The sequence below is a fragment of the Eutrigla gurnardus genome (assembly GCF_963514095.1).
Source record: "Eutrigla gurnardus genome assembly, chromosome: 2".
In the NCBI taxonomy this organism is placed as follows: Eukaryota; Metazoa; Chordata; class Actinopteri; order Perciformes; family Triglidae; genus Eutrigla; species Eutrigla gurnardus.
Genome location: NC_139916.1, coordinates 15,207,312 through 15,221,546, shown reverse-complemented (window position 1 = coordinate 15,221,546; position 14,235 = coordinate 15,207,312). Strand labels below are relative to the sequence as shown.

Sequence of the window (14,235 nt, the reverse complement as noted above, 5' to 3'; positions counted from 1 at the left end):
TTGTAAATGCAGGTGGGTGATAATTCATTGTGGGTTTGCCACTGTGCATGATCTTTATTTCATCCGTTAATATAATAAACAGAAATTTGGTACAATGTGCTGTTTCTCCCCGGCGCCCACTTTCCCCTCCTGCGATGACCACAGGCTGTTGCCAGAGATTGTTAAAACAATGCGCTCAGATAATGGGAGCTCAAATGTCCGAGATGATCCAAGCACTTATCCCTCACCGCTCCCTGCATATCTCCCAGTCTCCCCAGAAGGCAATCCTTTAGTCTGGAGTTGACAAGTGGCGACCCCCCAAGCCGGAGACCCCCCCAGCTGCCAACAACCAGGGATTTTCACCCCTGAACAAAGTCTGGCAAGTGTGGAAGGTGAGGGCAGGAGGGATCACATGGTGGCATCCTATTGTGTGCCCGCCACCCCGAACTCATCACAGCACTAAAATAACAGCAGGGCTTTGTCTCACTAAAGCCCTCTGTTTCAGTAGCCAACCATTTGAATGTGCGAGCACAATACACGCATATCTTACTTTGTATGGATATGCACACAAATACACACACACAAAAACAATGCCACTGACATTATGATTCATCTTTTTCAGGGGTTTAAGTGGAGCACAAACGTACATCCCCTTCCCAACATGGAATCAAAAAGACTAGCTGGTACAGCCATGTGTTCAAGCAGTCATCAGATGATCCAATAAACATGTGACTCACAAGAATGAAACCCGTTTAGCACAGTCTCAGTCCCGACTGTACTGTTCTTTCCCCTTGTTGTCTCGATAAAATGAGACAGCAAGCTGGCTTCTCTCTGAAAACTTTTATTAGACGAACACACACAGACCTAACAAATGGGTATTTTCTGAGAAAACATCGGTGGCGTGGAGTGGCGGAGTGTACAAAACGATAATGAAAATAATTTAATTAGTCTCAGATGAACGTGGGAACACGCTGTGTGTAAAGCACAAAGGGAGTTCACTGTGTTGATGCTGTAAATTGTCAGTTTTTTGGGGGCCTGGAAGAGAACATTTTGCACTCTTGTGGGAGGAGCCTACTGTACAGAGACAATGCAGCACAACGATGCATAAATAAACCACAGTCCATATCTCTTTCAAATGACTTTCTATTTGATGAACATGCTGATAAAACTCCCGGTTTACTCCTGGTCCTTTTCCTCTCCATGGGTGATGATGTGAACCAGGTTCTTGTAGTCCAGGTTCCCTGCCACATCTGGGGGGAAGGCAGTGAACATCTGCACCATCTAACCAACAGGAACAGATATGTATCAAATATCTCTGATGTGGATGTAGCCAATAGTCATGATGTTGCCCTTTGAATCACAGACACACACACACACACACACACACACACACACACACACCACACACACACACACACACACACACACACACAGCAATAAGATAGAATAACAATAACGATAATGAGGGTAAAAGGACTATAATGTACCTCTTCAGGGGAGAATCGGTCTGCTTGTGTTGTTAGCATCTGTGTCACACTGAACAAGAAAAAAAGAGGAAAACAATAAAACACAGTAGGAGTGAATGACTACGGTCAGCCTCGGCCGCAGTCATAAATCACCAGTGACAAGCTTACGTAACACAAGCAATTCATTTTCATATTGAAGCGGTGTGAGGAGTGGAGTGTGTGGAGTTACTTACTAGTCCTTCCTTAGCACACCTTTCCCCTCAGGGTCAAAGACTTTAAACGCGTTGAGGATAGTCTCCTCTGGATCAGCACCTGGATACATGAAATAAGTCAGTAAACCGTTCTTAATAACTAAATGAATACACACCCTGCTGGACATGCAGGTTGAGTTTTTGCGATAACATTTTCATCTTTAGTCCGTACATCCTTACCTTTCAGCTTCTCGCCGAACATGGTGAGGAAGACGGTGAAGTTGATTGGGCCTGGAGCCTCTTTGAGCATCTCATCGATCTCTTCCTGTTTCACATTGAGACGTCCTATGGCAGCAAACATTCAACGTTAACATATGACACGATCAGACCTCCCAGCATCTTGTAAGGCTGAACACGGGGGAGGCTGACACACCTAGAGCAGCAAAAGTGTCCCTCAGGTCGTTCTTGTCGATGAAGCCGTCTCTGTTCTGATCCATGATAGTGAAGGCCTGAGGTCAGGAGAACACAGAAAAGCACACAGAAATGAGTCTCTCTCTCCTAAAAAGTTAGAGTTGCAAAGAAATTGCAGCCACATGCTTTCAGCCCACTTCTCAAAAATATATATTTTTTTGATTCTCTTTCTTCCATAGACAATTTTATATGCCATCTTTATAGATTGTTAAGTATTTATATCCTGTGCTATCCCCCCCATCCCCCCTAGGTTTAGCCTGGCATCCAGGGCATGTCCTGCAGTTTATCTGCAGCCTAATCACTGATGACACAGTCTGCGTGTCTGGGCACAATAGACCGTCATACCAGCATACCACATGCCTCACTGATGCAAAGTCAGGGGCAGGAAAATAGACAGGTGGGCATACTGAAACGATGAACAATGGAAGGGCAGAGGACGTAGAGGAAAGAAGAAACAGAAACCTCTGTATGTGTCCTTTAAAGACGGAAACACTTGGACCATAAAGCTCGACATGCTGAGCTAACATGCATATTCATAGGCCATTTCCACAATTCCCGTGTGGCTCCCAGCCAGCTGTAAATCAGTGGCAGTCAAGCAGCTTTCACCTCTTTAAATTCCTGGATTTGAGCCTGTTCAAACATGGAGAACACATTGGAGTTGGCTCCCTCTGCTGACCTCTTCTTGGCTTTCTTGGGTGCCTTGTAGCACAAAGAAAGGAGAAAAGGGTGAGGCAGAAACTACAAGGCAGTTAAGGCAAAGCTACATGTCAGACAGCATCAATAAAATGGGTTAATGACTTTTTTTTGAGGATTTTTTTTTTTTTCATAATCAAAGACTGTCCTTGAAAAATGATATATTTATATGAATAATAAAGCATTTAGGATACAGTAGCCTGTACATAGCAACACATTCAATGTCTTGTGAAAAAAAAATGTATAAATTTGGAATTAAACATTTTCAAATCAACCTGGAATTCATATATTTAAGGTAATCACAGAAACTGTTCAATTTATGTTGAGAAATATTAAATATCTATCATTTTAAATGATATAAACAAACAAATCAGAGTATTAAATGATTCCACTGATCCGTCCAATATAAACGCAGCATCCTGGAACCAAAAACAAAAACATGCCCCATATCTTCCCCTGCCATCTGACACATGATGACTTACCATGGCTGAGCAGCTGGGATGTCAGGCCAACAGTGATGCCAGTGAACAATGGGGACGATTGTGGGCGCCCTTTTGTAGCACCCAACCCTCAATTCTACTGGATGATATTTATAAACTATGTCCTCTTTAGGAAGTGACAGGTAAATGATGCTTCATACAGCACATACGGTATTGTGTGCTCGCAAGAGACGCACGCACCCGTACACGCATCGGACAAAGAGATTGGAATAACTGGTTTAAAATATCAAGAGCAGACAGACACTATCATTTTTAAGTGACCTCCATCCACGGACCAGGCCTAAACTATAGACAGGCATGGTATTAATTCAATGAAAGTGATGCAATCCAGACTGCAGTCTCTTTTTTTTACTTTGTCTAATTTAAATAATGCTGCTATTGTCATCCAGGTTGAGCCAGACTTCAATAACATTTTGGATAAAGTCACAAAAGAGTTCTTAATGTGGCAAAAAAACCTGGTTTTCTTCCAGCTGACTAATTGTTTGACCTTTGACCTACTCCACTCATTAGCTCTTTAAAACATTTTTAAAAGAAATTTAAAAACTCAGATTAGACTCCATCTGAAAATGGAGTATTTCAAACCAGATGAAAACGCAGTGGGAAATGGTTGATCCAGTTTCAGTTTTAAAAAATGCATTCTTCCCCTTTAAGTAGAGGAAATATTAAATGTAACTTAGACATTTGGATTAATAGTATTATAAAAAAGTATGCAGGTGGAATACACTATAAATATCTTCAGCAGTTAACTTTATTTTAACATTTTATAAAATGAACAAAACTTCATGATCTCGTACAAAACTACCTCAGAGTCTTTACTCTCACAAGGGTCCTTGGACTGATGGAAAAAGTAAAAGTAGTAAAATAGTAAATTATTACCAATATTCATATGTAGCTCAGGTAAAAATTGTTTTTAAATGGAGGTCTGTTTAAAGAACTGGGTTGAACCTTGCTTGACCCACTTTATTGAACAAACAACATTTTTGATCTGATATTCTGATGTGTGTGAATTGCTTGTCGTCAATTGATATAAAACATGATGAGCAGGGAAATGATCAGCTCCTTTAGTGTAATTTAGTGGCCTGTCAGGACTGCATTACCACCAACCTTTGTTACATTTCTCCCATGCTTCCTAGGACTCTATGGCACAGCACACCAATTATGTGACCTCATTTATCTAACTGAAGTTGGAGGACTTCCTCCTTTGTGACTGACTTCACACTTGGTGGCGGTATTGAAGAGGACCAATGGAGATGGAGTGTTGATAGAGTGGAGAACTATGGGTCATAGTAGTGTATAACGAGAGGGGAACCCTATAAACCACCAAACAGCATGCTGGGTACAGCATTCTCCGTCCCTCGTTAGAACCAATACCCTACTACTGTTCTTTTTCATATGCCACGAAAAGATTTAGTGTGTCAATAAATAGTATGTCAGATGCAGTATGTCAAAAATACCAGGATGTCATATTGCATCCTGTTGCATTGGCATACTGCAAATGCTTTTCTGGCTATTCTGACCCATAATTCTTTGCGCATTATATACACAAGCAAGAGCGTCGAAGTTTGAGGCACAATGTTAAGATGAAGCAGTTTGTTCCAACTGCAACAGTGCGTAAGGGCTATACTATAAGTAAATGTAGATGCATGATGGGTAGAGGTCACTCTACGGCAGATTAACCCAAGAAAAGCATTCTTATCGAGATGATATACAGGATAAACACGCCAAAGGAGGAGCTGCATCAAAGGATTCAATCTCCTTTGCACACTGCACCACGTTCCCTTTAAAGACTTGTGACACTATGCTCGGCGTTGTCAACAGCAGTAGGTGCGACATACTCAAGTGAGATGCTCCCGACATTGAACACGTTCTTACAATGTGCAATCACACCGTTAACACGTAACCCAGTATTACTTGTGGCTCCCGGGGTCAAGAAAAGTGACAGTCTGTGAAAATGAGTTGAATAGGCCGGGGTGAGGAGGTGAGGCCATGTGTGTGTGATCTATATAAAGGGAGGCGCTGAAAGCCCCCCCTGCTCTCTGTCCGATGAAATGCTTGTGATGAACTGACAGCAGATGCCACTGGTATCATCTCACAGCATTGTGTGTACAAGGAGGTCAGAATTAGAATAGTTATTGTTGCAGATGCTATTGTTGAAAACTCTCCCCCCACCCTTCAGCTCTTCTCAGTTTCTGATTCGAGCTGCAGCTACCGTGAAGGGAATGGCAGGCCATTGTGGCATTGGCCGAGCGCTGGGATCAGACACCTATAAATAGACTAACCTCTTCCAACACAATGGACGTGGACAAATGGTCATTTCACAGGCGGTCTCAAGTGCGTGAGTGGTGAGTAGAAAACACGAGCGAGGAGGGCTTCAAGTATTTTCCTCACATGATAGTCAATTAGGAGGAGTTCTGTGACACGAGTACAGCATAAAGAGGCAAAGTAGAAGTGAAAGACAATGGTTATAATATTTAATATTCCTTGACAAAATCTCTACAGGGAACGCTAATAAAACATTTGTTAGCAGACATCAATATAATATCCAGCGTTACGGCATTATGATTCGAGATTATGTTGACAGAAATACAAATTAAAAAAATAATATATAAAAATAAAATAAAACAGAATGGGAAACCCTTTTGTAAAGAGTCCCGTAGAGACCAGTGGAAAAGTTGTGCAATTTGTAGCATTGGGTGCTTTTTGTTGAACATCTGTGACCAATGAATAAGCTCTATCTTCTTTGCTTAAATACATTCAGGAAGAGCTTTGTGTCTAAAAGGAACCATATTGGATCCAGAAAGTTAAAAGGAACTTCTTCCTATTGAGCGCCCTCCTGCTAATAGACACAATGTTAAAGTGTGGCATCTCATCCGTATATTCTAAATATATGACTGAAACCAAACATTTCTTTCCATTTTCCTAAAGCTGCAAGCAGCTTGACAATGAAAGCCAAAATACATTTTGATGGATTGTAGTGTTTTTTTAAAGGTCTGGCTGTTGAAATGGCCAACAGTCCTTTAATTCAAAAGAATAGTAGAGATTTGAGTAACACTCATATGAATTTGCTGTGCAAATAGGTAATAGTTAACGGAAAGGAGATGTTATTCACGTGCTTCGTTGTTAAATCGTAGAATAAAAATATAACCCAAATGATGCAGAAGCAGAAGACAACACTCCGTTTCATTTCAGATATACATATCCATGCCATTCACGAATTAGGAAAGAAACAAACAAATATCATTTCAATCTTCACCTTGAACAATTTTGGGTTATATACATTTATAAGGGGCATTGTACAAAACCAAAATGCTCAAGTACTATGTTGTAAGCTTCAAACATGATCTTTTTTCCCCCCCTCCTGTCTTATAGTTCAGCACTGAGGTTTTGCCTTTGACAGATGGAAGTGCATACACGAGTTGGATCCAGATACAATCACTCACTTGATAAAGGATGTCTTGGACATATTAAAAGAATACTCATTGAACATTCAAGAGGACGCATAATCACTTTTTTCTTTAACAAAAATAGACACGGCTTATCCAGCCTTGAAATTCCTTCTCAATATATATAAAATTATGTCTCGTCTATTTACAGTCAGATAGCGTTCTGAAGGATTAGAAAGTCCTGCTGAGGATTGTGGGTAGTGCAGTTTTGGTGTCGACCTATCCAAGGGCAGACGATCATGTGGTGTGTTGTTCTACAGGGCCGGGAGGGTTCAGTTATTTTGTTCAAATTTGTTTGTGCTTCAGCCAGGTCCTGTCAATGTAACTAACCGACGTCACGACGGAAGACAGATGAGCGGGGAATGATTGTTATTAGCTGATAATGATTGTGTGTTGCCATGTCAACGCAGGGCTGGACCCACAAATGCTATTAGATGTACAGGAGTCTGTGTGTGGGGAAGAGTTGCATTAATACTACTTTCGAGTGTAAATATTTAGACGTGGGAGGAAAAAGTTGCTACTGCTGTGCTTATCTATGGTAGTCCCTACTGTTTGGAGTTAACTGAAGTAAAACGCCCAGTCAGGTCTAAAGTTGAGAACTCGTATATCCCAGATTTACTTTTTCAGGAAGAAATTGAATTGAATTATTAATCCCTTCTCAGTGTACAAAGCACAACTTGAATACATCGCCCCAAAAAGATAACCTGCTCAAAAAGTTGTTAAATATGGCATTTTGTTGTCCTTTATTGACTGGGGTCAGTTCATTGAGAAAAATAACCTGATTCTTTTTTTTTTGACATCTATCCATTTCTTTAGTTCCCTCTCGGTTCTGATGGCTACGGTGGTGGGTTTGTCAGCTTGGATGTCAGGCAAAACTGATGTGTGGCAGTGTTTCATCAAAAATTGGTGACACTCTCACTGGTTCTCGGTTCCCTTTCCAAAGATGCATTTCTCTGTCCATGCTGGGAATGTGGCTCTGCTGTTTTCAAACGGATGATTGGTCCCACACCTGTTGGATAAAAACAAAGAACCCAAAGTCAGATGTTTACATACACATGCATGTACTGCACTTACTGTTTAAACAATTTGAAATATACAACAACATACAATAATACAACAAAGCTACGTCTACAGCCTACATATTAACGTGTCTTTGACCAACATGCTGATGATAAGCAGGTAATATTTACCAGGTTCACCAGCTTACTTTAGCTTGTTAGCATGCTATCATTCACTAATCATTCAATTAGTATTTATACAGCTCATGAGAACATAATGACTTTCCGATGCGCTAGTTTAAAAAGTAAGGCATCACAAAAGTTATCACAATTTATCCTCTGGGGATACTGAATGTCAGGAGCAAATTTCACAGCAATACATCCAATAGTTTCCCTCGAAACCAGAGATGTCATCTTACGGACATTTGGTGCGACAGGAAAAGTGAGACGGTAAGTCGTTAGGATTGCTGTATGTACTGTATGTACCGAATTCCACAATTATTAAAACATTCCAATAATGGTCAAAACATGTCAATTACAATGATGCAAGTTGACATTTTTAGTGAGTACTAACAGGTTTGCATCCACCGCATATAGCAGTTGCCGAGTAGTAAATAGTAAAATCAACAAATCAAATAAACAGACTTTGTTTACAGGGTTTATGGGCGTGCGACCAGAGCCGGTATGAAGCCTCTGGCGCTCTTCGTATCGTCCCGGGGACCTCTCCCTACGGACATCCATCATCCGGCCGGGGGAGCGGTCCATTCGAGGGTCTGCCATGGCCCTGCCTGGGGAGCGCTCGAGTCGGGGGTCAGCCATGGCCCTGCCCGGAGACGCCCCTATCCGACTCTCCAGCATCCTGCCAGGAGACTTCTCTCGCTCCAGCGGACGGCTGGGGGACTTGTCCCGTCGAAACTCCGTGCGAGCCTCTCTGTAGCGGTGAGGTGTGCTGGGGTCTCCGTGAACTAGGGGATTGGCTGCCAGTCTTTTAGAGATGTGCTCATTGTAGGACGGAGGCCCACGTTTGTTAGGGCTGTTAGGGAGGAACCGAGGCACAAAGACAGGCAGGGGGCATTGGTCAAAGGTAATGGGATTTTGTGTCTCAGACCATTGGCTCTGCTTGGCACCGTCAGATCTGTCCACAGATGTCGTGAGGATGATGGACTTACAGTCAAGCTCGTTTAATAAGCCGTAGCACATTCCTACTCTCGGTGAAGCCATCGACACAATTCATTTTCTGAATGAGAATAGAGTTAGAGGCTGACAGCCACAACTCAAGAGCAAAGCCAGTTTTCAAAATCAGCACCGTGAATAATAGACTGTTGGTGAGATTCAATTTGTAATAGACCAGTCTCAGTTACAAGTCAGTCTTTATTCCAAAGTTTTATTCCCACATTTGACAGGAGGCTTTTAAAAAAAACAGTTTTACATATATCTCTCAGGATTTGTTACAGATAAAAAATGCACTCCTCCTCCTGTAAAGAGTGAAATGGGAATGTTACTCTCAATTTTATAACCAGATCAAAATGAAGGCCACAATTTAACCATCACCATCTGTGGATGCCAACCTGTGCCCAGCAGTGCCAGCTAGTCCCATTAACCTCTCAACAACACCAGTGTAAACAGAACAGAGAACAGTGTGCTTTATAGTCTCTGCATAACAGGGAGGATCAAACCTTGACAGCAAATAAATGGAATATTAATATATTAAGTAAGATGCTGAATATATTTTCCATCTGCAAGAGTTATTTTTTGTTTATAATTAATTTCCACTCAGCAGGACTTTGCTCTAAGATATTGTCTGCTTTTTTTCCTTCAAAAAAATAAATGAAGGTGCTTATTAATTGTTATGTTAATAATACACATGTCAATTGGTTGCAGCTTATTTGTGCACAATGTTAATTTAGTCATTTATTTATTTGTAGTAGTTTATTTGAAGTATAACTAAACATTGTGTACATTTACATTTATTTAGACATTTGTTTGCCACATTAAATACAGTACATTTTGCTGCAGATACCAACATTTTTCTTATTTTATTTTGAGGCCGATTCTGGGTAATGATGCCAATATTTAATAAGCTGTATGCCTCACTGTGTGGAAGTGAATGGGGTCAGTCTTTTAAGTGAAAGGCAACATCAGGCTTTAATTAAATACAGCTTTCCTAACTTTGCAAAACAAAATGTAAAAAATAAAACGATACATGTTAAATACTTTGGTCAGTACAAAAACAATTATTAAGGGTCAATACCCAGCTTAGAGACCTAATAACTAAAATTGCACTACATGTATCTAACTATAGAAATGTGTTACAGCTCACATTTAAACACAGTGAAAAGAAAGTTGAAATATTAAAATAATTCACCAAACCAATACCCCGAAACAATTGTAATTGTGTGAATGAGTTAATGAACAGTGGATTTGATAAATAGGGTCTTTACCTGCGTCCGGAGCCGTTTCGCTGCAGGTCACCTACACCCTCCTGGCTCTGGACCAGGTTGCCCTTGCAGCAAATGACCCGCAGTTTGTTCTGGTAGGAAGAGGCCAGGTAGATGGCCCCAGAGGAGATGGCTGGTCCAAGGTAGCGTGGGTTTGGGATATCCAGGTGTGCATATGAGTGGGGCCTGGAAAAAGATAAGAACAAACAATGGATCCTAAAAAGTACTGACTGAAAAAGATAATTATTGTCGAGGTGTTAATCATCACAATTTGCAATGACACTCAGTAAAGACCCACAAAATAATGATGCGACTGGGAGAAAGCTAATTAGTGTAAATTCTAATTGATGACAAAGGGCAACTTACCCCAGAGCAGCGTGTCCCTGAATCTCAATAACGTCCAGAGAGTTGAAGTAGGTCACAAACAGGTAGGGTTCTCTATAGGCTGAAATACCAAAGCATCCACTTAAAATCGTATCATACATTGACCATTAAAGAGAAAAAGGTGCAGACATGGAAGAAATTTTGATTTACACTAACCGAATGAAAGAGGCAGACGGCTCCATTTGATATCTTCACTTCTACTCCTGCGGCCATATGCATCCACAAACACCCCAAACTCTGTGAGAACAATTCCAGGTATCACACAAAACTGCATATTTGCAAATCTTAACATTAACAATAATTATAACAACAATAATCTCCTATTAGAATACACTTTTGGCTCCTATACTGGTACGTGTGTTGACATGTGCAACTGCATCCACAACCTACTGTACATTTGTGCCCCAACACACAGAAAATAAATGTCTAACCATGGAAACAGAGCAGGTATTCGTCTTTCTGTGGAGCAGTGGTGACCTGGATGATGGAGATGGGGAAGCTGTGGGAAGACGCGGCAAAGACAGCTGAAGCTAGCGTCACGTCGTTTTTATCCAGGAACTCTGTTGGGGGGAGAAAAATAAAAAATCAGTGGGCTTAGTGTGAATGTTGGAACATCACAGCAGTAGAATCACAAGTGTTAGAACTCCATCTGATAGACAGAAAAAAAATGGTGAAAAAAAAAACGATATGTATATAATTTTTGGCACTTCTTTGCCTTTATTATACAGTGAGAGCTAGACAGGAGAGGGGGTCAGAGAGGCCGTCTGAGTCAAACCAGACCGCTGCGGTAAGGACTCAGCCTTTTGCTCCAGCTCTACCAGGTGAGGTACCAGGATGCACCAGACAAGAAACATCAATTCAGGATTTGTGTGCTGATGCCTACCACATATAAACCACAGCAGTAGGTGACTTACCTTCCAGCACATACTGCTTCATCTCAATCTCATAGAACTTGTTGGTTCCGATGATGATACTGTAGCCAGTGAAGTGAATACAGCTGCAGGGCTCTGAGGTCTCAATCTCCTGCAAATACAAACAGATGTTGAACGTTTAAAATTAATTTCTCCCTGAATTAAAACATTTTCTACAACCTTCTAAAACCTACCTTCATGACATTATCATTCATTTACGTATCAATCTTCAAGGCCCACTCACCTTTCTGATGCAGAACTTATTCAGGCTTTCATTATGTCGTAAAATTGTAATCTTATTGGGCATAGCAGCACAGATACAGGTCCCATTATCAATCTGTAAAGAAAGAACAACACTCCAATCAGGACTGCAGTAAATATCTGCAATCAGACAGCACATTGCTTTGCTATTGATGTTCAGCTCATTAACTCTGACTAAATAACAGTCTGACTAGGAGGATTTTGCTCTGTGTGTAAGTGACAATAATGTAACCCACCTTTCCGGAGGAGAAGAGGTGGCATCCCTTGACTGTCTCAAAGATGAAGGGGCTGAGATCTGGTTGAGCTGGGAGATGGGACTGCGACAAAGACTGTTTCACCTTCTTGATCTCCACCAGACACAAGGCCCTATCCTCTCCTGGATGACACAACAAACACACCACGTACAATCACATATTTTATAGTACATAGTAATCTTAAAAATGCTAGCTTTCAGTGACAAGAGAATTAAAATGACTTATGAATGAATTATAATTGAGCATAATGGCCTCAATTTAATATCATGAACTTGCCAGTGATCATCAGCAGCTTATCGAGGTCCTTCAGGATCTGGATCTGAAAGACGGAGGCCAGTCCGGGAATGTGGGTCAACGAGTTCTTTATGACGTTAAGAGCGTACAAACCCTCCTCAGAGCCAACCAACACGATCTGAGGGAAAGGATATGGCAGATCATGAGAGCGTGTGAGTGAAACATGCAGCAGAACCATGTATCAGTCAGCTCAAAAAATAAAAAAGTACAGGGCACAATGTTCCCGATGATGTTACATGTTTCTATCTTTGTACCTGGTCAGTGAGAGGCAGAGTGCAGTTGATGTCCAAACGGTCGTCACCCTCCAGCTTCAGCAGAGAGTTGCCAAGAAGTTTCTAATAAGACAAGAAGCAGAAGAAGGGAGACAGACATGGAGCAGAGGGAGGGCTCAGGTTAGGCAGATCTTCTACAAATCAGTTGTTTGAGAGCAAGAAAAGATGACCCAGCAAGGATGGCAGACAGAGAGCCTTTCCCAACGCAAACAGAGATGTATGAAGATATTTGAATTAGTGAATCCACCCTGCAGTATTAATTACTTTAATTCACATGTAAGCTGAGGATGTTTGCAACCATTAAGGGAGATATTTATTTCCCCCAAAAAACAGACAAAACCTTCTGAATTGGGAAGAGAGGAATTGATACCGGAGTTTCAATGCCATAATGTTTCTATTTCTTTATTTCGCCAATAAAACCTTTTTTTCTCCTCATGTTTGGGCAAATCAAAAATGTACCCAAATAGGTCAAGCATATTTAATGTTGTCTAAATGCAAACATCCATAAAAGAACATTGACTAAATACACAAAAACATTGTATAAAATTTAAAAAGAAACTAAATATTATTTAATAATAATGTCTCTAAACAAGACATTAGTCTTCAAGTTAGTACTTGACAGTTTCCGACACTCAGTTCTGCACAAATAATATAAACGGTTTTCTTGGTGGCCATAGAAACAACCACTTCATAGCAACAACAGCAGTCACAAAAAGTAGGTAATTTCATTAAAATGTGGTCGAACACTGTTAGTGCCTTTTAAAATGATCATCAGTGTTCAAAGCTTTATGGATGATGTTCATCTCGGGCAATACATGAACATTTTATGTTCGATAGCTAATAACTATAATCAAGTCAAGTGCTGCTGTGTCAGATTGAGTAATTGAAAAAGGGTGAGACATAATGCAGTTACACTACGTAGCTGAAAGTAGACACTAATGTCCAAATACTTTTCTCTACTTCTGAGTACCCTCGGGCTGTTTTTTTTAGTTTGGGCACCACAGTCGAACAAAGTTCAGGAATCACTGCCACAATATTATGATATTTTAGACAACAACATGATTTGAACATTGTGGCAACCATTTAGAGAAGGCCTTTTGGATAACACTTTCAGGCCAACGCTCATTTTTACTTCTACCATCTGGTTAGCGATACCGTGGTCTCCAGAACACCACTCATTTTAAAGGCAGGCTTCTATCCTCAGGCAATACGATTTTTCAACTGTCTGTAGGGCACAGGGGCAGTAGCTACTAATCAATTGTGGTTATTTTATTTGAATGTACTTGCTTATACACTGTACATTATTAAATGCATGGTAATGCACATGTGTCATTTTAAAAGCATAACTTCCTTAAATCCTGCCACAACAGGGCAATGCCCTCGTGCACAAAGCACGGTATGTAATCAATTCCTTGTTACTTTCTTAACAGGTTGCATGGAGCCCAGACATCAATCGCATCAACCAAGTTTAGGATGAACTGGAATTTATGAAGTCTTAGCATCTTGAGCACAGTAATGCCCATTTTTGGCAATATTTAGTTCTTATGATTTCTGGGAATTTACTGTTCAGTAATCAGATATAGGTGTTATGTTCAGGTGGATGTCCAAATACTTTGGGACACGTAGTGTTATCTGCAGAAAGGCAAAAACATTTTTGCATATTGAACTAATACAAATAAG

At 40.7% G+C, this 14,235-nt stretch overlaps 2 protein-coding genes across 6 annotated transcripts in view; both read right to left on the bottom strand.

Moving 5' to 3' along the window:
- Nucleotides 1-804: 804 nt before the first annotated feature.
- Nucleotides 805-3,437, bottom strand: myl2a (myosin, light chain 2a, regulatory, cardiac, slow). Its single transcript, XM_084029743.1, has 7 exons — nt 3,283-3,437; nt 2,714-2,806; nt 2,070-2,145; nt 1,877-1,981; nt 1,679-1,757; nt 1,467-1,515; nt 805-1,260 (listed from the first exon to the last, which is right to left on the bottom strand). The coding sequence occupies exons 1-7, from the start codon at nt 3,283-3,285 to the stop codon at nt 1,156-1,158; spliced, it is 510 nt and encodes a 169-aa protein (XP_083885869.1). The 5' UTR covers nt 3,286-3,437; the 3' UTR covers nt 805-1,155.
- Nucleotides 3,438-5,739: 2,302 nt separating this feature from the next.
- cita (citron rho-interacting serine/threonine kinase a) overlaps nt 5,740-14,235 on the bottom strand; it is a 36,980-nt gene continuing 28,484 nt past the window's right edge. For all 5 annotated transcript variants that reach the window (XM_084039258.1, XM_084039260.1, XM_084039257.1 and 2 more), the window contains 11 exons: nt 12,538-12,618; nt 12,266-12,401; nt 11,972-12,111; nt 11,719-11,811; nt 11,478-11,586; nt 10,995-11,123; nt 10,720-10,800; nt 10,546-10,624; nt 10,183-10,365; nt 8,387-8,774; nt 5,740-7,752 (listed from right to left, as the gene is read on the bottom strand). In XM_084039258.1, coding sequence (XP_083895384.1) covers nt 7,729-7,752; nt 8,387-8,774; nt 10,183-10,365; nt 10,546-10,624; nt 10,720-10,800; nt 10,995-11,123; nt 11,478-11,586; nt 11,719-11,811; nt 11,972-12,111; nt 12,266-12,401; nt 12,538-12,618 — 1,443 coding nt within the window. In that variant the 3' untranslated portion in view covers nt 5,740-7,728. The remainder of the gene's footprint in view (nt 7,753-8,386; nt 8,775-10,182; nt 10,366-10,545; nt 10,625-10,719; nt 10,801-10,994; nt 11,124-11,477; nt 11,587-11,718; nt 11,812-11,971; nt 12,112-12,265; nt 12,402-12,537; nt 12,619-14,235) is intronic.